General features: G+C 40.1%; 1 protein-coding gene across 2 annotated transcripts in view; it reads left to right on the top strand.

The window, feature by feature from the left end:
* The window catches only part of LOC139387362 (diacylglycerol O-acyltransferase 1-like), a 48230-nt gene that overhangs the window by 18193 nt on the left and 7826 nt on the right, over positions 1 to 22211 (top strand). The window contains exons 3-13 of one of the 2 annotated variants that reach the window (XM_071133497.1): positions 4038 to 4078; positions 4657 to 4742; positions 8841 to 8893; positions 9144 to 9249; positions 17148 to 17276; positions 18633 to 18707; positions 19325 to 19428; positions 21459 to 21497; positions 21621 to 21662; positions 21768 to 21812; positions 21985 to 22097. In XM_071133497.1, coding sequence (XP_070989598.1) covers positions 4038 to 4078; positions 4657 to 4742; positions 8841 to 8893; positions 9144 to 9249; positions 17148 to 17276; positions 18633 to 18707; positions 19325 to 19428; positions 21459 to 21497; positions 21621 to 21662; positions 21768 to 21812; positions 21985 to 22097 — 833 coding nt within the window. The remainder of the gene's footprint in view (positions 1 to 4037; positions 4079 to 4656; positions 4743 to 8840; positions 8894 to 9143; positions 9250 to 17147; positions 17277 to 18632; positions 18708 to 19324; positions 19429 to 21458; positions 21498 to 21620; positions 21663 to 21767; positions 21813 to 21984; positions 22098 to 22211) is intronic. The other variant, XM_071133505.1, reaches the window with a different exon arrangement.

The raw sequence follows: 22211 nt of genomic DNA on the forward strand, positions 1-22211 counted from the left end.
ACAGGACTACATCAAATGACAATACATGACATTAATAGACCACTACAGCTGAAGGACAGGACTACATCAAATGACAATACATGACATTAATAGACCATTACAGCTGAAGGACAGGACTACATCAAATGACAATACATGACATTAATAGACCACTACAGCTGAAGGACAGGACTACATCAAATGACAATACATGACATTAATAGACCACTACAGCTGAAGGACAGGACTACATCAAATGACAATACATTACATTAATAGACCATTACAGCTGAAGGACAGGACTACATCAAATGACAATACATTACATTAATAGACCACTACAGCTGAAGGACAGGACTACATCAAATGACAATACATTACATTAATAGACCACTACAGCTGAAGGACAGGACTACATCAAATGACAATACATTACATTAATAGACCACTACAGCTGAAGGACAGGACTACATCAAATGACAATACATTACATTAATAGACCATTACAGCTGAAGGACAGAACTACATAAAATGACAATACATTACATTAATAGACCACTACAGCTGAAGGACAGGACTACATCAAATGACAATACATGACATTAATAGACCATTACAGCTGAAGGACAGAACTACATCAAATGACAATACATGACATTAATAGACCACTACAGCTGAAGGACAGGACTACATCAAATGACAATACATGACATTAATAGACCATTACAGCTGAAGGACAGAACTACATCAAATGACAATACATGACATTAATAGACCATTACAGCTGAAGGACAGGACTACATCAAATGACAATACATGACATTAATAGACCACTACAGCTGAAGGACAGGACTACATCAAATGACAATACATGACATTAATAGACCACTACAGCTGAAGGACAGGACTACATCAAATGACAATACATGACATTAATAGACCACTACAGCTGAAGGACAGGACTACATCAAATGACAATACATTACATTAATAGACCACTACAGCTGAAGGACAGGACTACATCAAATGACAATACATGACATTAATAGACACTTAAAAAAATACAACATGTAAATAATAGACAGGTACAGAACTACATACATTTTTTTTTAAACTCTGTTTATTAAGTTTTACACACACACACACACACACACACACACACACAGACAAGACAACCCAAAGCAATATAAATAATATACTCAACTAGAAAAAAAAATACAAATAAAAATACAAATAAAACAATAGCTTTAAAGATGCCATACTTTAGACAGAACTACATACATTATAAATAAGTATACACACTTTAATATTAGTATGCCTTAGCAATCATTGCAACATGTGCTCATAATAACGGCTGCACTGCAGTCATCCATTTTGTTACAGTTGCTTACTGTTACAACTGCAGGTCCTGATCCTAATCTCTCAGAACCAGTTGTTCTGTAAACACTAGCGAGAATCTCACAACATTAGGAACCACCCGTGTCCTTGGTTCTTCCGTTTGACGTCAGTACTGTTCATAATAATATGATTCATAGGCAAGTGCCACGAAATCGACAATGAAAATGCAATAACTTCAACCACAGTTTTCACCCTAGCAACTGTGTCATTCAGCTCATAGCAACGAGTACTGATGGAGTTTCCATCCCCACTAAGGCTTCAATTTAATCCTTCACCTCAGCAACCAAGTTAGAGTTTTCTCCAGCTGAAGTTTCAATTTAATCCTTCGTTTTAGCTACCTATGTGGACTTTTTAGCTGCCCATCACTGCACAATGTGCAATAAATTTAACAGCCATCTCTGACGTCCTTCGCCCTGTCTAGTGCATAGAAATGAACTAAACCAAACTGCACTTAAAGGGTTTCCTGAGGTATAGTGTAACGTGTTACAGTCTACTGCCTTAAAGGGTTTCCTGAGGTATAGTGTAAAATGTTACAGTCTACTGCCTTAAAGGGTTTCCTGAGGTATAGTGTAACGTGTTACAGTCTACCGCTCATTAAGAGTTTACTGAGGTATATTGCGTGGCCTTTGGTCCCCTTGATATGGAGTTTCCTCCGGTTCACTAATGGAGTTTCCTCCAGTTCTCTTATGGAGTTTCCTCCGGTACTCTTATGGAGTTTCCTCCGGTACTCTTATGGAGTTTCCTCCGGTACTCTTATGGAGTTTCCTCCGGTTCTCTTATGGAGTTTCCTCCAGTTCTCTTATGGAGTTTCCTCCAGTTCTCTTATGGAGTTTCCTCCAGTTCTCTAATGGAGTTTCCTCCAGTTCTCTTATGGAGTTTCCTCCAGTTCTCTTATGGAGTTTCCTCCAGTTCTCTTATGGAGTTTCCTCCGGTTCTCTAATGGAGATTCCTCAGGTTTTCTTAAGGAGTTTCCTCCGGATCTCTAATGGAGTTTCCTCCTGTTCTCTAATGGAGTTTCCTCCTGTTCTCTAATGGAGTTTCCTCTGGTTCTCTTATGGAGTTTCCTCCGGTTCTCTAATGGAGTTTCCTCCGGTTCTCTAATGGAATTTCCTCCGGTTATCTTATGGAGTTCCCCCCCGTTCTCTTATGGAGTTCCCTCCGGTTCTCTAATGGAGTTTCCTCCGGTTCTCTAATGGAGTTTCCTCCGGTTCTCTAATGGAGTTCCCTCCGGTTCTCTAATGGAGTTTCCTCTGGTTCTCTTATGGAGTTTTTTCCTAGTTTTCTTATAGAGTTTCCTCCGGTTCTCTTATGGAGTTTTCTCCGGTTTTCTTATGGAGTTTCCTCCGGTTCTTTAATGGAGTTTCCTCCGGTTCTCTTATGGAGTTTCCTCCGGTTCTCTTATGGAGTTTCCTCCGGTTCTCTAATGGAGTTTTCTCCGGTTCTCTAATGGAGATTCCTCAGGTTTTCTTAAGGAGTTTCCTCCGGTTCTCTAATGGAGATTCCTCAGGTTTTCTTAAGGAGTTTCCTCCGGTTCTCTTATGGAGTTTCCTCAGGTTTTCTTAAGGAGTTCCCTCCGGTTCTCTAATGGAGTTTCCTCCGGTTTTCTTATGGAGTTCCCTCCGGTTCTCTTATGGAGTTTCCTCCGGTTCTCTTATGGAGTTTTCTCCGGTTCTCTTATAGTTTTCTCCGGTTCTCTTATGGAGTTTTCTCCGGTTCTCTTATGGAGTTAGATGCATCTACAATGGAAAATAAATACTGCACCTTAGCACACATGCACTCACTCACACCTACACAGATATACATGTAAACTCATCCACACACACCCTCATACATTCATGCTACACACACATCACAACTGTTGCTACCAGACTCTTTGTTACATCTGCCCTTGTCTACTTCTCATCCTGTGTCTCCCTAACCTGCCGCCACTCCCCCAGTGCTCTCTCCCTCTCTCTCTCTGTGTGGGTGTATCTGATTGTGGGAGTGGAGGCAGGTGTGCTGGAGTCAGAGCAGATCCCCACCAGCTGCAGCCTGTTCCATAATCAGAACTCTCTGCTCTCTGCTCGTAGCCTCTGCTCAGTCAGTCTGCATTTCAAGCCGTTTGTTCCTGCGTAGATCTTGTTATCCTGTGTTGCCTGTTTTCCCCAGCCGGACGCTGCTTTTCTCTCCGCTCTCCCCGCTTTTCAATAAATACCTTGGTTACCTTATTCCTGTCTCCTCGTCTGAGTCTGCACTTGGGTTCACCTGCTCCACCCTGCGTAATACTCTCATTATGATTGCTAAATACCTCATCATTTAAACACTTTTCCCCCACACTCTCCCCCAATCCCTCCTTCCCCAAAACATGTGTAGATATTGAACTATAAATTGTGCCTTCCTGTATTATTATGCTTAACATTTTACTCTGAGACATTTACTTTGTTTGTATTCTTAATTGTTATTATTTCTTATTGTTGCGTTGTCAAAAAGGAACCTGCAAGTAAGCATTTCATTTGACGATATATACCATGTGTATCACGTATATACAACTAATAAAAGTTGAAACTACAGTGGAGAAGAGACACTGTAATTTAATCATATGATGAATGTATGCTTCTACCAAGTGAAACAAACTGTATTTTCAAGGATGCAATGAATTTACAAGCCCTCTTTTGTTGTAGGTCTTAAGCAATGCCCGTCTGTTCTTGGAAAACCTTTTAAAGTAAGTACAGAATGTTATGAGGAGCCATAAGAGAAGAGGAGGAAAGGAGAGTGTAGTCTAGTGGCTGTCATTTGACTGTTCCAAGTAAAGGCCCCGTTTTCAGAGAATGAGATGTAGGGCCCCTTCACTGCTAAGACCATATGCTGTCCTGTACGCTACTGCAAGCGCCATGCCTCCTGACTGTCCACAGATGCCCAGCTCAGTAACAGCCTATAGGGCATTGCTTACTAAAGGCATACTGTGGTCAAGACGTGCAAGGAGGGTACATTGTCATGTATTACTGTGAAGTGAGATAGGAGGTTCTGTGCCTGATTCACTCAAACATGCTGCATCACTCTTACACTCGCAGCATTCTGATAACTGAAAGGCTGAAATATTTCAAGTTCAGTTTTAATGTCACATGCACAAGTACAGTGCAATGTCTTTCTTGCAAGCTCTAATCCCAACAATGCAATAATAAATAACAATGTAATACTAAATATAACAAGGTAGAACAAAAACACAGGAGATATAAAATCAGACTGTGGTTTGATTCAGCTGAGCTGTGAGTGTCTAACCACAGTGTTCTGTTTTTCTAGGTATGGCATTCTAGTGGACCCAATACAAGTGGTTTCTCTATTCATAAAGGACCCCTACAACATGCCTGCAGCGTGCCTTGTTATCGGTATGAGGACTTTACTCTGCTCTAGCATGTCATTTAGGGCCCTTCTGGATATTACCCCTCACTCCCCGTACGCACTAGATCACTCTCCCAACACACTATCACTATCATTCCCCAGACCCTACACACTTGATCACTCCCCCTTACACACCTTACACACTATCACTCCCCCTACACACAAGTCATTACAGGCTGTCCTGTTGCTGCCTTCTCCTGAGGACCATCCCCCTGGCCAATGTTATGGGCCTACAGTACTGAGAGAAGGACTATGGGACAAGGGACTCCCTATACAGTACAGAGAGAAGGACTATGGGACAAGATACTCCCTATACAGTACTGAGAGAAGGACTATGGGACAAGATACTCCCTATACAGTACAGTACTGAGAGAAGGACTATGGGACAAGATACTCCCTATACAGTACAGAGAGAAGGACTATGGGACAAGATACTCCCTATACAGTACAGTACAGAGAGAAGGACTATGGGACAAGATACTCCCTATACAGTACAGAGAGAAGGACTATGGGACAAGATACTCCCTATACAGTACAGTACAGAGAGAAGGACTATGGGACAAGATACTCCCTATACAGTACAGAGAGAAGGACTATGGGACAAGATACTCCCTATACAGTACAGTACAGAGAGAAGGACTATGGGACAAGATACTCCCTATACAGTACAGAGAGAAGGACTATGGGACAAGATACTCCCTATACAGTACTGTACAGTACAGAGAGAAGGACTATGGGACAAGATACTCCCTATACAGTACTGTACAGTACAGAGAGAAGGACTATGGGACAAGGGACTCCCTATACAGTACAGAGAGAAGGACTATGGGACAAGATACTCCCTATACAGTACAGTACAGAGAGAAGGACTATGGGACAAGGGACTCCCTATACAGTACTGTACAGAGAGAAGGACTATGGGACAAGATACTCCCTATACAGTACAGTACAGAGAGAAGGACTATGGGACAAGATACTCCCTATACAGTACAGAGAGAAGGACTATGGGACAAGATACTCCCTATACAGTACAGTACAGAGAGAAGGACTATGGGACAAGATACTCCCTATACAGTACAGTACAGAGAGAAGGACTATGGGACAAGATACTCCCTATACAGTACAGTACAGAGAGAAGGACTATGGGACAAGATACTCCCTATACAGTACTGTACAGAGAGAAGGACTATGGGACAAGATACTCCCTATACAGTACAGTACAGAGAGAAGGACTATGGGACAAGATACTCCCTATACAGTACAGAGAGAAGGACTATGGGACAAGATACTCCCTATACAGTACAGTACAGAGAGAAGGACTATGGGACAAGATACTCCCTATACAGTACAGTACAGAGAGAAGGACTATGGGACAAGATACTCCCTATACAGTACTGTACAGAGAGAAGGACTATGGGACAAGATACTCCCTATACAGTACTGTACAGAGAGAAGGACTATGGGACAAGATACTCCCTATACAGTACAGAGAGAAGGACTATGGGACAAGGGACTCCCTATACAGTACAGAGAGAAGGACTATGGGACAAGATACTCCCTATACAGTACAGTACTGAGAGAAGGACTATGGGACAAGATACTCCCTATACAGTACTGTACAGTACTGGGGCATAGCAGACAAAGACGCCCTCAGAAGGCACTGTTTTTTTATGCATTGCAGCATATTTATTTTATTAACACTTGTAGTCATTGAGGCGTGATCCAGTGTCTGTTTTATTGGCTGTAGTATCAGTTAAGCTCAAGCACTTGTTCTGATTGTGAGCCAGGCACAGATAGTGCCAAGGCATTAGAGACAGACACTTACTGTATTTTATTCTGTTTTATTGAAGGTTGGTTTCCACAGAAGTTGCCAAGGCATTAGAGACAGACACCTACTGTATTTTCTTCTCTGTTTTATTGAAGGTTGGTTTCCACAGAAGTTGCCAAGGCGTTAGAGAGAGAAGGCTATTGTATTTTATTCTCTGTTTTATTGAAGGTTGGTTTCCACAGAAGTTGCCAAGGCATTAGAGACAGACACCTACTGTATTTTATTCTCTGTTTTATTGAAGGTTGGTTTCCACAGAAATTGCCAAGGCGTTAGAGACAGACACCTACTGTATTTTATTCTCTGTTTTATTGAAGGTTGGTTTCCACAGAAGTTGCCAAGGCGTTAGAGACAGACACCTACTGTATTTTATTCTGTTTTATTGAAGGTTGGTTTCCACAGAAGTTGCCAAGGCGTTAGAGACAGACACCTACTGTATTTTATTCTCTGTTTTATTGAAGGTTGGTTTCCACAGAAGTTGCCAAGGCGTTAGAGAGAGAAGGCTATTGTATTTTATTCTGTTTTATTGAAGGTTGGTTTCCACAGAAGTTGCCAAGGCGTTAGAGACAGACACCTACTGTATTTTATTCTCTGTTTTATTGAAGGTTGGTTTCCACAGAAGTTGCCAAGGCGTTAGAGAGAGAAGGCTACTGTATTTTATTCTCTGTTTTATTGAAGGTTGGTTTCCACAGAAGTTGCCAAGGCGTTAGAGAGAGAAGGCTATTGTATTTTATTCTCTGTTTTATTGAAGGTTGGTTTCCACAGAAGTTGCCAAGGCGTTAGAGACAGACACCTACTGTATTTTATTCTCTGTTTTATTGAAGGTTGGTTTCCACAGAAGTTGCCAAGGCGTTAGAGACAGACACCTACTGTATTTTATTCTGTTTTATTGAAGGTTGGTTTCCACAGAAGTTGCCAAGGCGTTAGAGACAGACACCTACTGTATTTTATTCTCTGTTTTATTGAAGGTTGGTTTCCACAGAAGTTGCCAAGGCGTTAGAGAGAGAAGGCTATTGTATTTTATTCTCTGTTTATTGAAGGTTGGTTTCCACAGAAGTTGCCAAGGCGTTAGAGAGAGAAGGCTATTGTATTTTATTCTCTGTTTTATTGAAGGTTGGTTTCCACAGAAGTTGCCAAGGCGTTAGAGAGAGAAGGCTACTGTATTTTATTCTCTGTTTTATTGAAGGTTGGTTTCCACAGAAGTTGCCAAGGCGTTAGAGAGAGAAGGCTACTGTATTTTATTCTCTGTTTTATTGAAGGTTGGTTTCCACAGAAGTTGCCAAGGCGTTAGAGAGAGACACCTACTGTATTTTATTCTGTTTTATTGAAGGTTGGTTTCCACAGAAGTTGCCAAGGCGTTAGAGAGAGAAGGCTACTGTATTTTATTCTCTGTTTTATTGAAGGTTGGTTTCCACAGAAGTTGCCAAGGCGTTAGAGAGAGAAGGCTATTGTATTTTATTCTCTGTTTTATTGAAGGTTGGTTTCCACAGAAGTTGCCAAGGCGTTAGAGAGAGACACCTACTGTATTTTATTCTGTTTTATTGAAGGTTGGTTTCCACAGAAGTTGCCAAGGCGTTAGAGAGAGAAGGCTATTGTATTTTATTCTCTGTTTTATTGAAGGTTGGTTTCCATAAAAGTCCACCTCAACCTATTCCATCAGGCCTTTGACATTTTGAATACTGTAGGCCTTTAGAATTGATTCTATGATGTATCCTTCAAAACACAGCAGAAAAACATTATTCCAAAGACCAGGTCACATGATATGGTTTGGAGCGAGAGGCAGCCCTGCAGCTAGTTAGATAATCCCACGATTCAAAATAGTTGAGCCTTTCATTTCTTTCTGTGTGTGCATACACACATGTTCGTGTGTGCATGCTCATACATACGCATGTGTGTTTGTGTCTGTTCTCATGCGTGTGTGTGTGTTTGTGTTTGCTTAAGTGTGTGTTTCCTCTCCACTGCAGAGCTCCCCTGCCAGTCCTGCAGTAGGACAGTAACAGTGCAGTAGTAGCAGGTGGTCTATGCAACACATATGCTGTGTTTGTGCTGCCTCATTTGTCCCAGAAGCTGATGCTGTGACAGCAGGTTTATCTTAACAGGGCAGTGGTGGACCCCCCCCACCCCCCACAGTACTGTAGGGAGGAACAACATAAGGTCTTATTTTATCATCATGTATATGTTAACTCACGATGCTTGTCGTGTGTTTGTTTGGTAACATGTCTTTGATAACTGCCATCATTTGTCTCGTCTTTCCTTCCAGTGTCCAACGTGTTTATTGTGGCAGCTTTGTACACAGAACGAAGGCTCTCAGTGGTGAGTTTCATTCTGATGTACTTACCAGTTTTGCTATTAGTGTTAGAAAAAAAGTTTTGCCTGCGCTGCAGACGGCTATATCAGTCCGCTGATACAGGACTATTAAAGGCCAAGTGCACTACTTTTGTGATTTTTATTTAATGATTTAAAATCTATAAATATATTGTGATTTGTCAGGGGGTGCTGCAGCCCCCCCACACCTCTGCTTCCCGCGGCTATGCCTTAACGTGCAGGTCTTCTGTCCCTCCAGGGCTGCTTCAGTGAACGTGTTGGGCTGCTGGTTCATTCCATTAACCTGTCAGTCACACTGTGCTTCCCGGTGACTATCGTACTAATGGTGAAGTCCATTACTCCAGGTACTGCTGTATGTGTTCTCGTCAGCCTACATATGTAGGATCTTAATTTGATCGCCCTGTTGCAGGAGAACTTTAACTTTAATCCACATAATCATTTACATTTCCTGTTGCTGCAGTATATTTTTCCCTGCAGTAGCAAACTGGCTCAAATTAAGATCCCACATCTGTATAGAAAATCCTGCTTTTCAGAAAAAAACTAAACTATCTGAATCTAGTGTGTCTCTGTGTGTCTTCACTATTAATTTAGTTAGTGTGTCTTCACTATTAGTTTAGTTAGTGTGTCTCTGTGTCTTCACTATTAATTTAGTTAGTGTGTCTCTGTGTCTTCACTATTAGTTTAGTTAGTGTGTCTCTGTGTCTTCACTATTAATTTAGTTAGTGTGTCTCTGTGTCTTCACTATTAGTTAGTGTGTCTTCACTATTAGTTTAGTTAGTGTGTCTCTGTGTGTTCACTATTAGTTTAGTTAGTGTGTCTCTGTGTCTTCACTATTAGTTTAGTTAGTGTGTCTCTGTGTCTTCACTATTAGTTTAGTTAGTGTGTCTTCACTATTAATTTAGTTAGTGTGTCTTCACTATTAGTTTAGTTAGTGTGTCTCTGTGTCTTCACTATTAATTTAGTTAGTGTGTCTCTGTGTCTTCACTATTAGTTTAGTTAGTGTGTCTCTGTGTCTTCACTATTAATTTAGTTAGTGTGTCTCTGTGTCTTCACTATTAGTTAGTGTGTCTTCACTATTAGTTTAGTTAGTGTGTCTCTGTGTGTTCACTATTAGTTTAGTTAGTGTGTCTCTGTGTCTTCACTATTAGTTTAGTTAGTGTGTCTCTGTGTCTTCACTATTAGTTTAGTTAGTGTGTCTCTGTGTCTTCACTATTAGTTTAGTTAGTGTGTCTCTGTGTCTTCACTATTAGTTTAGTTAGTGTGTCTCTGTGTCTTCACTATTAGTTTAGTTAGTGTGTCTCTGTGTGTCTTCACTATTAGTTTAGTTAGTGTGTCTCTGTGTCTTCACTATTAGTTTAGTTAGTGTGTCTCTGTGTGTCTTCACTATTAGTTTAGTTAGTGTGTCTCTGTGTCTTCACTATTAGTTTAGTTAGTGTGTCTCTGTGTCTTCACTATTAGTTTAGTTAGTGTGTCTCTGTGTGTCTTCACTATTAGTTTAGTTAGTGTGTCTCTGTGTGTCTTCACTATTAGTTTAGTTAGTGTGTCTTCACGATTAGTTTAGTTAGTGTGTCTCTGTGTGTCTTCACTATTAGTTTAGTTAGTGTGTCTCTGTGTGTCTTCACTATTAGTTTAGTTAGTGTGTCTCTGTGTGTCTTCACTATTAGTTTAGTTAGTGTGTCTCTGTGTCTTCACTATTAGTTTAGTTAGTGTGTCTCTGTGTGTCTTCACTATTAGTTTAGTTAGTGTGTCTCTGTGTCTTCACTATTAGTTTAGTTAGTGTGTCTCTGTGTGTCTTCACTATTAGTTTAGTTAGTGTGTCTCTGTGTCTTCACTATTAGTTTAGTTAGTGTGTCTCTGTGTGTCTTCACTATTAGTTTAGTTAGTGTGTCTCTGTGTGTCTTCACTATTAGTTTAGTTAGTGTGTCTCTCTGTGTCTTCACTATTAGTTTAGTTAGTGTGTCTCTGTGTGTCTTCACTATTAGTTTAGTTAGTGTGTCTTCACTATTAGTTTAGTTAGTGTGTCTTCACTATTAGTTAGTGTGTCTTCACTATTAGTTTAGTTAGTGTGTCTCTGTGTCTTCACTATTAGTTTAGTTAGTGTGTCTCTGTGTCTTCACTATTAGTTTAGTTAGTGTGTCTCTGTGTCTTCACTATTAATTTAGTTAGTGTGTCTCTGTGTCTTCACTATTAGTTAGTGTGTCTCTGTGTCTTCACTATTAGTTAGTGTGTCTCTGTGTCTTCACTATTAGTTTAGTTAGTGTGTCTCTGTGTCTTCACTATTAGTTTAGTTAGTGTGTCTCTGTGTCTTCACTATTAGTTTAGTTAGTGTGTCTCTGTGTGTCTTCACTATTAATTTAGTTAGTGTGTCTCTGTGTCTTCACTATTAGTTAGTGTGTCTCTGTGTCTTCACTATTAGTTTAGTTAGTGTGTCTCTGTGTGTCTTCACTATTAGTTAGTGTGTCTCTGTGTCTTCACTATTAGTTTAGTTAGTGTGTCTCTGTGTCTTCACTATTAGTTTAGTTAGTGTGTCTCTGTGTCTTCACTATTAGTTTAGTTAGTGTGTCTCTGTGTGTCTTCACTATTAATTTAGTTAGTGTGTCTCTGTGTGTCTTCACTATTAATTTAGTTAGTGTGTCTCTGTGTCTTCACTATTAGTTAGTGTGTCTCTGTGTCTTCACTATTAGTTTAGTTAGTGTGTCTCTGTGTCTTCACTATTAGTTAGTGTGTCTCTGTGTCTTCACTATTAGTTTAGTTAGTGTGTCTCTGTGTCTTCACTATTAGTTAGTGTGTCTCTGTGTCTTCACTATTAGTTTAGTTAGTGTGTCTCTGTGTCTTCACTATTAGTTAGTGTGTCTTCACTATTAATTTAGTTAGTGTGTCTCTGTGTCTTCACTATTAGTTAGTGTGTCTCTGTGTCTTCACTATTAATTTAGTTAGTGTGTCTCTGTGTCTTCACTATTAGTTAGTGTGTCTCTGTGTCTTCACTATTAGTTTAGTTAGTGTGTCTCTGTGTCTTCACTATTAGTTTAGTTAGTGTGTCTCTGTGTGTCTTCACTATTAATTTAGTTAGTGTGTCTCTGTGTCTTCACTATTAGTTTAGTTAGTGTGTCTCTGTGTGTCTTCACTATTAATTTAGTTAGTGTGTCTCTGTGTCTTCACTATTAGTTAGTGTGTCTCTGTGTCTTCACTATTAGTTTAGTTAGTGTGTCTCTGTGTCTTCACTATTAGTTTAGTTAGTGTGTCTCTGTGTGTCTTCACTATTAATTTAGTTAGTGTGTCTCTGTGTCTTCACTATTAGTTAGTGTGTCTCTGTGTCTTCACTATTAGTTTAGTTAGTGTGTCTCTGTGTGTCTTCACTATTAGTTTAGTTAGTGTGTCTCTCTGTGTCTTCACTATTAGTTTAGTTAGTGTGTCTCTGTGTGTCTTCACTATTAGTTTAGTTAGTGTGTCTCTGTGTGTTTTCACTATTAGTATAGTTAGTGTGTCTCTGTGTGTTCACTATTTGTTTAGTTAGTGTGTCTCTGTGTCTTCACTATTAGTTTAGTTAGTGTGTCTCTGTGTCTTCACATTTAGTTTAGTTAGTGTGTCTCTGTGTGTCTTCACTATTAGTTTAGTTAGTGTGTCTCTGTCTTCACTATTAGTTTAGTTAGTGTGTCTCTGTGTGTCTTCACTATTAGTTAGTGTGTCTTCACTATTAGTTTAGTTAGTGTGTCTCTCTGTCTTCACTATTAGTTTAGTTAGTGTGTCTCTGTGTCTTCACTATTAGTTTAGTTAGTGTGTCTCTGTGTGTCTTCACTATTAGTTAGTGTGTCTTCACTATTAGTTTAGTTAGTGTGTCTCTGTGTCTTTACTATTAGTTAGTGTGTCTTCACTATTAGTTTAGTTAGTGTGTCTCTGTGTGTCTTCACTATTAGTTTAGTTAGTGTGTCCCTGTGTCTTCACTATTAGTTTAGTTAGTGTGTCTCTGTGTGTCTTCACTATTAGTTAGTGTGTCTCTGTCTTCACTATTAGTTTAGGTAGTGTGTCTCTGTGTGTCTTCACTATTAGTTAGTGTGTCTTCACTATTAGTTTAGTTAGTGTGTCTCTGTGTCTTCACTATTAGTTTAGTTAGTGTGTCTCTGTGTCTTCACTATTAGTTTAGTTAGTGTGTCTCTGTGTGTCTTCACTATTAGTTAGTGTGTCTTCACTATTAGTTTAGTTAGTGTGTCTCTGTCTTCACTATTAGTTTAGTTAGTGTGTCTTCACTATTAGTTTAGTTAGTGTGTCTCTGTGTCTTCACTATTAGTTTAGTTAGTGTGTCTCTGTGTCTTCACTATTAGTTTAGTTAGTGTGTCTCTGTGTGTCTTCACTATTAGTTTAGTTAGTGTGTCTCTGTGTCTTCACTATTAGTTTAGTTAGTGTGTCTCTGTGTCTTCACTATTAGTTTAGTTAGTGTGTCTCTGTGTCTTCACTATTAGTTTAGTTAGTGTGTCTCTGTGTGTCTTCACTATTAGTTTAGTTAGTGTGTCTCTGTGTCTTCACTATTAGTTTAGTTAGTGTGTCTCTGTCTTCACTATTAGTTTAGTTAGTGTGTCTCTGTGTCTTCACTCTAAGTTTAGTTAGTGTGTCTCTGTGTGTCTTCACTATTAGTTTAGTTAGTGTGTCTCTGTCTTCACTATTAATTTAGTTAGTGTGTCTCTGTGTGTCTTCACTATTAGTTTAGTTAGTGTGTCTCTGTGTCTTCACTATTAGTTTAGTTAGTGTGTCTCTGTCTTCACTATTAGTATAGTTAGTGTGTCTCTGTGTCTTCACTATTAGTTTAGTTAGTGTGTCTTCACTATTAGTTTAGTTAGTGTGTCTCTGTGTGTCTTCACTATTAGTTTAGTTAGTGTGTCTCTGTGTCTTCACTATTAGTTTAGTTAGTGTGTCTCTGTCTTCACTATTAGTTTAGTTAGTGTGTCTTCACTATTAGTTTAGTTAGTGTGTCTTCACTATTAGTTTAGTTAGTGTGTCTCTGTGTGTCTTCACTATTAGTTTAGTTAGTGTGTCTCTGTGTGTCTTCACTATTAGTTTAGTTAGTGTGTCTCTGTGTCTTCACTATTAGTTTAGTTAGTGTGTCTCTGTGTGTCTTCACTATTAGTATGGTTAGTGTGTCTCTGTGTGTTCACTATTAGTTTAGTTAGTGTGTCTCTGTGTCTTCACTATTAGTTTAGTTAGTGTGTCTCTGTGTCTTCACTATTAGTTTAGTTAGTGTGTCTCTGTGTGTCTTCACTATTAGTTTAGTTAGTGTGTCTCTGTGTCTTCACTATTAGTTTAGTTAGTGTGTCTTCACTATTAGTTTAGTTAGTGTGTCTTCACTATTAGTTTAGTTAGTGTGTCTCTGTGTGTCTTCACTATTAGTTTAGTTAGTGTGTCTCTGTGTGTCTTCACTATTAGTTTAGTTAGTGTGTCTCTGTGTCTTCACTATTAGTTTAGTTAGTGTGTCTCTGTGTCTTCACTATTAGTTTAGTTAGTGTGTCTGTGTCTTCACTATTAGTTTAGTTAGTGTGTCTCTGTGTGTCTTCACTATTAGTTTAGTTAGTGTCTCTGTGTGTCTTCACTATTAGTTTAGTTAGTGTGTCTCTGTGTGTCTTCACTATTAGTTAGTGTGTCTCTGTGTGTCTTCACTATTAGTTAGTGTGTCTCTCTGTGTCTTCACTATTAGTTAGTGTGTCTCTGTGTGTCTTCACTATTAGTTAGTGTGTCTCTGTGTGTCTTCACTATTAGTTTGTGTGTCTCTGTGTGTCTTCACTATTAGTTTAGTTAGTGTGTCTCTGTGTCTTCACTATTAGTTAGTGTGTCTCTGTGTCTTCACTATTAGTTTAGTTAGTGTGTCTCTGTGTCTTCACTATTAGTTTAGTTAGTGTGTCTCTGTGTGTCTTCACTATTAGTTTAGTTAGTGTGTCTCTGTGTCTTCACTATTAGTTTAGTTAGTTTGTCTCTGTGTCTTCACTATTAATTTAGTTAGTGTGTCTCTGTGTCTTCACTATTAGTTTAGTTAGTGTGTCTCTGTGTGTCTTCACTATTAGTTTAGTTAGTGTGTCTCTGTGTCTTCACTATTAGTTTAGTTAGTGTGTCTCTGTGTGTCTTCACTATTAGTTTAGTTAGTGTGTCTCTGTGTCTTCACTATTAGTTTAGTTAGTGTGTCTCTGTGTCTTCACTATTAGTTTAGTTAGTGTGTCTCTGTGTCTTCACTATTAGTTTAGTTAGTGTGTCTCTGTGTCTTCACTATTAGTTTAGTTAGTGTGTCTCTGTGTCTTCACTATTAGTTTAGTTAGTGTGTCTTCACTATTAGTTTAGTTAGTGTGTCTCTGTGTGTCTTCACTATTAGTTTAGTTAATGTGTAGTTCATGTAGTATTATATTATCCAGTTGGTCATTAATGTGTAGTTAATGTAGTATTATATTATCTAGTTGGTCATTAATGTGTAGTTACTGTAGTATTATATTATCCAAGTATGTGATTTTATCTGAAGGGAATCAGTTGGGCAGTGTTTGATCAGTCCCAGTTGGCTCACAGGGAGAGGAAGTAAGGAGTGAGGTGGATATGAGGCCAAAAGAGGAGTGGCTGAGAGACAGGTCAATGTCAGGTCAGCTCTGCCTGTCTTCATCAAGCTGGTTGCTAGCCAGCATGGCATCTGGTGACATACAACAGCTAACTGAGCCTCTCATGGCTACACATGTCTCAGAACTTAGGAAACTGACCACAACCACAAGATGATATTAACTGTCTGTGATGTTGTTCTATACCCACAGTTTCATATTTACAAATGTAGGATCTTAGTTTGTTCACCCTTTTGCTGGAGAATTTTCCTGCAATAAAGGAAATGTATAACTTGTGTATTTCTGAAGTTTGTCATTTCCACTTTGGCATTTCAGACTTGATTTTCCCTTATGAAAAATGGATCAACACCTACACAAATGTCCACATAATAATAATAATTTCCTTTTGCTGCAGGATTATTTTCCTACTGTAGCAAACTGGCTCAAATTAAGATCCTACATCTGTACACGCATAAAGACAAAGGTGAAGCTACAGTCATGAGTTTTTAGTAATCATTCCTCTTAGAGGAGAATAGGAAGGTCTTGTGTCTTAGTGTCTTTAAGATCTTAATTTTACCTCTCACAAATCAGATCATCTTTCCCTGGACGTTGACTGCGTAGCTACAGTATCCTTCCTTACCTGAAAGTCTTTCTCTCTCCTCATCTGCCGTCGCCACGGGAACGGACAAAGATGTACCATCTGTCTCGTGTACCTCATGCAGAGCTACTGTTTATACATCAAGGTCAGGGGAGAGGGCCACGGATGCTCCTCTTGGCGAGGGAGACAGTCTCTGTCTTTCTCTCTCTGTGCCCATGCCATCTACTAGGTAACCAGCACGGCCCATTTCCATGCAGCATATGGCCGCTGTTGATAAAGCAGTACTAGTCTGTTAGAATGACCTGGGGGCCTTGCCAGGTTTCCCTGGACCTCGGGCGGTAGCGCTGGTAGTTGGTTCAAAGTGAGTGGACTTTGTGTTCCCAGTCGTTCATCTTGTGTGATAGACGAGGAGAGGATGGTGAGTGTTGTAACTGTTGACATATATGGATAGCCCTAGAGAAGGACAGTAAGAACCAGGTGGGCAGCATTCCTCAGCTTCTTGTTAGGGCCTGTTTGTTAACTACACATCAACGATAATGTCTTCGCTAACTGGGAATCAGAGGGTTTCATTATTTTCTGTTCTACAGTGTGATATGCATGTTGAATACCTCAAGTTGACTGTACTATATTATAAACTGTGTGGTTCGAGCCCTGAATTCTGATTGGCTGACAGCCGTGGTATATCAGACCGTATACCACAGGTCTGACAAAACATCTATTTTTACTGTTCTAATTATGTTGGTAACCAGTTTATAATAGCAAGGCACCTCGGGGGTTTGTTATATATGGCCAATATACCACGGCTAAAGGCTGTATCCACGCACTGCCTAAGGACAGCCCTTAGCCGTGGTATATGGATTCATATACAACACCACCTCAGGCCTTATTGCTTAAATATACTACATAACGCACTGTGCTACTACACATCAAGATCATTTACAACCACCCACACCCACATCATTAACTCCATTTAATGGATAATATGTATTGTACTGTTGTGCATACAACCCTTAATAGGATTGACTGTGAATTCTAACGGCAAATATTGCTGATATTTAACATTGCACATTTTCCTTGTCCTCAGTGGGTGGAGCGTCTGCTCTGGGAGTGTACACCGTCCTCTTCCTGAAGCTCTACTCCTACAAAGATGTGAACAAGTGGTGTAGAGAGATGAGCCATGCTAAAGCCCGTAGCCTGGCCCGCTCCCTCTCATGTAAGTCCTCAGTCTCCACAGTCCTCTATGCCCCATGCTAAAGCCTGTAGCCTGGCCCGGTCCCTCTCATGTAAGTCCTCAGTCTCCACAGTCCTCTATGCCCCGTGCTAAAGCCCGTAGCCCGGCCCGGTCCCTCTCATGTAAGTCCTCAGTCTCCACAGTCCTCTATGCCCCATGCTAAAGCCCGTAGCCTGGCCCGGTCCCTCTCATGTAAGTCCTCAATCTCCACAGTCCTCTATGCCTCGTGCTAAAGCCCGTAGCCTGGCCCGGTCCCTCTCATGTAAGTCCTCAGTCTCCACAGTCCTCTATGCCCCATGCTAAAGCCCGTAGCCTGGCCCGGTCCCTCTCATGTAAGTCCTCAGTCTCCACAGTCCTCTATGCCCCATGCTAAAGCCCGCAGCCTGGCCCGGTCCCTCTCATGTAAGTCCTCAGTCTCCACAGTCCTCTATGCCCCATGCTAAAGCCCGTAGCCTGGCCCGGTCCCTCTCATGTAAGTCCTCAATCTCCACAGTCCTCTATGCCTCGTGCTAAAGCCCGTAGCCTGGCCCGGTCCCTCTCATGTAAGTCCTCAGTCTCCACAGTCCTCTATGCCCCATGCTAAAGCCCGTAGCCTGGCCCGGTCCCTCTCATGTAAGTCCTCAGTCTCCACAGTCCTCTATGCCCCATGCTAAAGCCCGCAGCCTGGCCCGCTCCCTCTCATGTAAGTCCTCAGTCTCCACAGTCCTCTATGCCCCATGCTAAAGCCCGTAGCCTGGCCCGCTCCCTCACCCTCATCCTATAAGCTCTACTGTGACGACTCCCATAGTTGCGTTTTCTAGAGAGTTTGTGTCACCTAGGTTCTACACTGACCTTTGACTCCCAGAGATGCTTTGTCTACAGAGTTTGCGTCACCTGGGTTCTACGTTGACCTTTGACTCCCAGAGTTGCTTTGTCTAGAGAATTTGTGTCACCTAGGTTCTACACTGACCTTTGACTCCCAGAGTTGCTTTGTCTAGAGAGTTTGTGTCACCTGGGTTCTACACTGACCTTTGACTACTAATAAAGGGCTTAATAATGAGATTTCTGATTCGCCTCCACGGAAATGGCAACTGTGACCTAATTTTTCATAGGCGGCGATGCTGAGTGTTTGTATATGTACCCTTAATGGAAACCGTTTTCCTGTTGGTGAAAATGTACACATAAACATTAACACACACACACACATAATACTACAATCCACATCGCTCCTTAACTGCTGCACTGCCACCTGCTGGTTGACTGTACACAAGAAGCTGTTCTCTAAGTAGAGTGATTGTGACTGTGAGAATCATATATGTTTAATTGCTGACTTAACATGGCTAGTACTCTCCTCTACAGGTTCCTCTATACCGCGGTCTAGGGAAAGTGGACAGGATTATCAGGTCTCCTATCCTGGAAATGTCACCCTCAGAGGTCAGTAGAGATTGGACATTCCATCCCAGGTAGACCAAGACCTGGGTTCAAATACAATTTCAGGTATTTCAATAACGTTTCAAAACAAGTATTCAGATAACTTTTATTTGAAAAAACAAGTATTTTAATATATTTGGAGATACTCAAATACACTCCCATGCATTTAACCCATGTTTTTGAAAATATAATCTGAAATAGTATTAGAAAATACTTTAAAATACAACTTGGTCGACTATTTGGTTTTTACAAATAACCATTAAAATATTTGTTTTAAGTACTTGTTTTCGGCTGTGTTTGAAAATACTCAAATACACAGAACCTATTTAAATAACAAATTGTCAAATGCATGTATTTGAACCCAGGTCCTGCTGTAGCAGACCCCACTCTTATCACTGCTGCCTCAACCTATCCTGCTGTAGCCTGCTACTGGAGCTATATCAGACTATAATAATACTCTCTCTTTCTCTCCTCTTGCTCGCTCTCTCTCTCTCTCCCCTCTCTCTTTTTCTCTTTCTCTATCTCCTCTCTTTTTCTCTTTCTCTTTCTCTCTCTCCTGTCTCTCTCTTTCTAATTTATCTCACTCCCCTCTTTCTTTCTAATCTCTCTTGTGTTTTTAGATTTGTATTATTTTGTTTTTGCACCAACCCTCTGCTATGAATTAAACTTCCCCCGGTCTCCACGGATTCGAATGAGCTTCCTGCTAAGGAGGCTTTTTGAGATGGTGAGTTCTGTCCCCAATCACCCTTTTTGCATTGGTTTGTTAGTACGCTGCTTCATACTCTGTAAACTAGATTGAACAGTTGATGTTATCACGGCTTTGTCCTACTGGTTATTTCCCAATGTTGTGCTATGAGTATAAAATAAGATGTACAACTTCCTGTTTAGCCCCATGTGAAGGAGCACATTCTAGAGATACAGAAACATCAGATCTATTCTCTTCAATATAATCTGACACAGTCATCTACAGCAAACATCAGATCTATTCTCTTCAATACGATCTGACACAGTCATCTACAGCAAACATCAGATCTATTCTCTTCAATACGATCTGACACAGTCATCTACAGCAAACATCAGATCTATTCTCTTCAATACGATCTGACACAGTCATCTACAGCAAACATCAGATCTATTCTCTTCAATACGATCTGACACAGTCATCTACAGCAAATATCAGATCAGATCTATTCTCTTCAATACGATCTGACACAGTCATCTACAGCAAATATCAGATCAGATCTATTCTCTTCAATACGATCTGACACAGTCATCTACAGCAAACATCAGATCAGATCTATTCTCTTCAATACGATCTGACACAGTCATCTACAGCAAACATCAGATCAGATATATTCTCTTCAATACGATCTGACACAGTCATCTACAGCAAACATCAGATCAGATCTATTCTCTTCAATATGATCTGACACAGTCATCTACAGCAAACATCAGATCTATTCTCTTCAATACGATCTGACACAGTCATCTACAGCAAACATCAGATCTATTCTCTTCAATACGATCTGACACAGTCATCTACAGCAAACATCAGATCAGATCTATTCTCTTCAATACGATCTGACAGTCATCTACAGCAAACATCAGATCTATTCTCTTCAATATGATCTGACACAGTCATCTACAGCAAATATCAGATCTATTCTCTTCAATACGATCTGACACAGTCATCTACAGCAAACATCAGATCAGATCTATTCTCTTCAATACGATCTGACACAGTCATCTACAGCAAATATCAGATCTATTCTCTTCAATATGATCTGACACAGTCATCTACAGCAAACATCAGATCTATTCTCTTCAATACGATCTGACACAGTCATCTACAGCAAATATCAGATCAGATCTATTCTCTTCAATACGATCTGACACAGTCATCTACAGCAAACATCAGATCTATTCTCTTCAATACGATCTGACACAGTCATCTACAGCAAATATCAGATCAGATCTATTCTCTTCAATACGATCTGACACAGTCATCTACAGCAAACATCAGATCTATTCTCTTCAATACGATCTGACACAGTCATCTACAGCAAACATCAGATCTATTCTCTTCAATACGATCTGACACAGTCATCTACAGCAAACATCAGATCTATTCTCTTCAATACGATCTGACACAGTCATCTACAGCAAATATCAGATCTATTCTCTTCAATACGATCTGACACAGTCATCTACAGCAAACATCAGATCTATTCTCTTCAATACGATCTGACACAGTCATCTACAGCAAACATCAGATCTATTCTCTTCAATATAATCTGACACAGTCATCTACAACAAACATCAGATCTATTCTCTTCAATACGATCTGACACAGTCATCTACAGCAAACATCAGATCTATTCTCTTCAATACGATCTGACACAGTCATCTACAGCAAACATCAGATCTATTCTCTTCAATACGATCTGACACAGTCATCTACAGCAAACATGGATAGAACAAATAGAAGTATCTTATTTAACAATGTCAAGTTCCATTGTGAATTTCTCTGGACCTCCATTAGAAGATTAGCTTGGTTATTGGTCGACTGTGGAGATGTGCACTCTGGTCCCAAGACTTATCCAAAGATAAAAGGCAGACAGCGTTTTTCCTACACACACACACACACACACACACACACACACACACACACACACACACACACACACACACACAGTATCTTTGTTTGATTTAGAGGAGAAATGCTAAAAGTAAACAAATCATCTGTCTTCCCAGCTGTTCTTCACCCAGTTATTGGTGGGATTAACACAGCAGGTATGTTTTCTCCTGACATTGACTTATGTATAGTGACTACATGTATTTATTGAGAATAAGCACCTCATTTTATTTATGATTTGTGCTGTTTATTCACCTCATCGGTCTCTTATTTGCCTCCAGTGGATGATACCCATTATTCAGAGTTCTATGAAGCCATTGGAGGTAAAGTAGGATTACTGGGACATTTGTGATTTACATTTAAAGATTTTTTCACTATTCTTCTCTATCAATACAATCTCTCTTTCTTCATTGATCCTGATCCTGTAGGATATGGACCTGCCTATGATGATGGAGCGTCTACTCAGACTAGCCGTGAGTACACAAGAGAACACCGGGGTAATGCGGTCATGGTAACATGGTTGATAGTAACCTTGGGCCTTGAGAGATATGACATAAACATTGTATTGGGCCGTTCCGTTGTTCTACTGTTGTTTTATGTTGTCCTGGACACAGTATTATTCCCCTGTCTTCTCTCTCCCATCAGGTGCCCAATCATCTTCTCTGGTTGATATTCTTCTACTGGTTCTTCCACTCGTCCTTGAACTTTATTGCTGAGCTGCTGCAATTTGGAGACCGAGAGTTTTACAGAGACTGGTGGTAGGTGAAATGAATACAGTCTGTTTTCTTACGTTCCATTGTTTATTGCCAGTATGTTACTAAGAAGGAGAAGTGATCATTTGAGATGTACACAAGTAAAATATCAATAGCATG

The sequence above is a fragment of the Oncorhynchus clarkii genome, chromosome 3 (assembly GCF_045791955.1).
Source record: "Oncorhynchus clarkii lewisi isolate Uvic-CL-2024 chromosome 3, UVic_Ocla_1.0, whole genome shotgun sequence".
In the NCBI taxonomy this organism is placed as follows: Eukaryota; Metazoa; Chordata; class Actinopteri; order Salmoniformes; family Salmonidae; genus Oncorhynchus; species Oncorhynchus clarkii.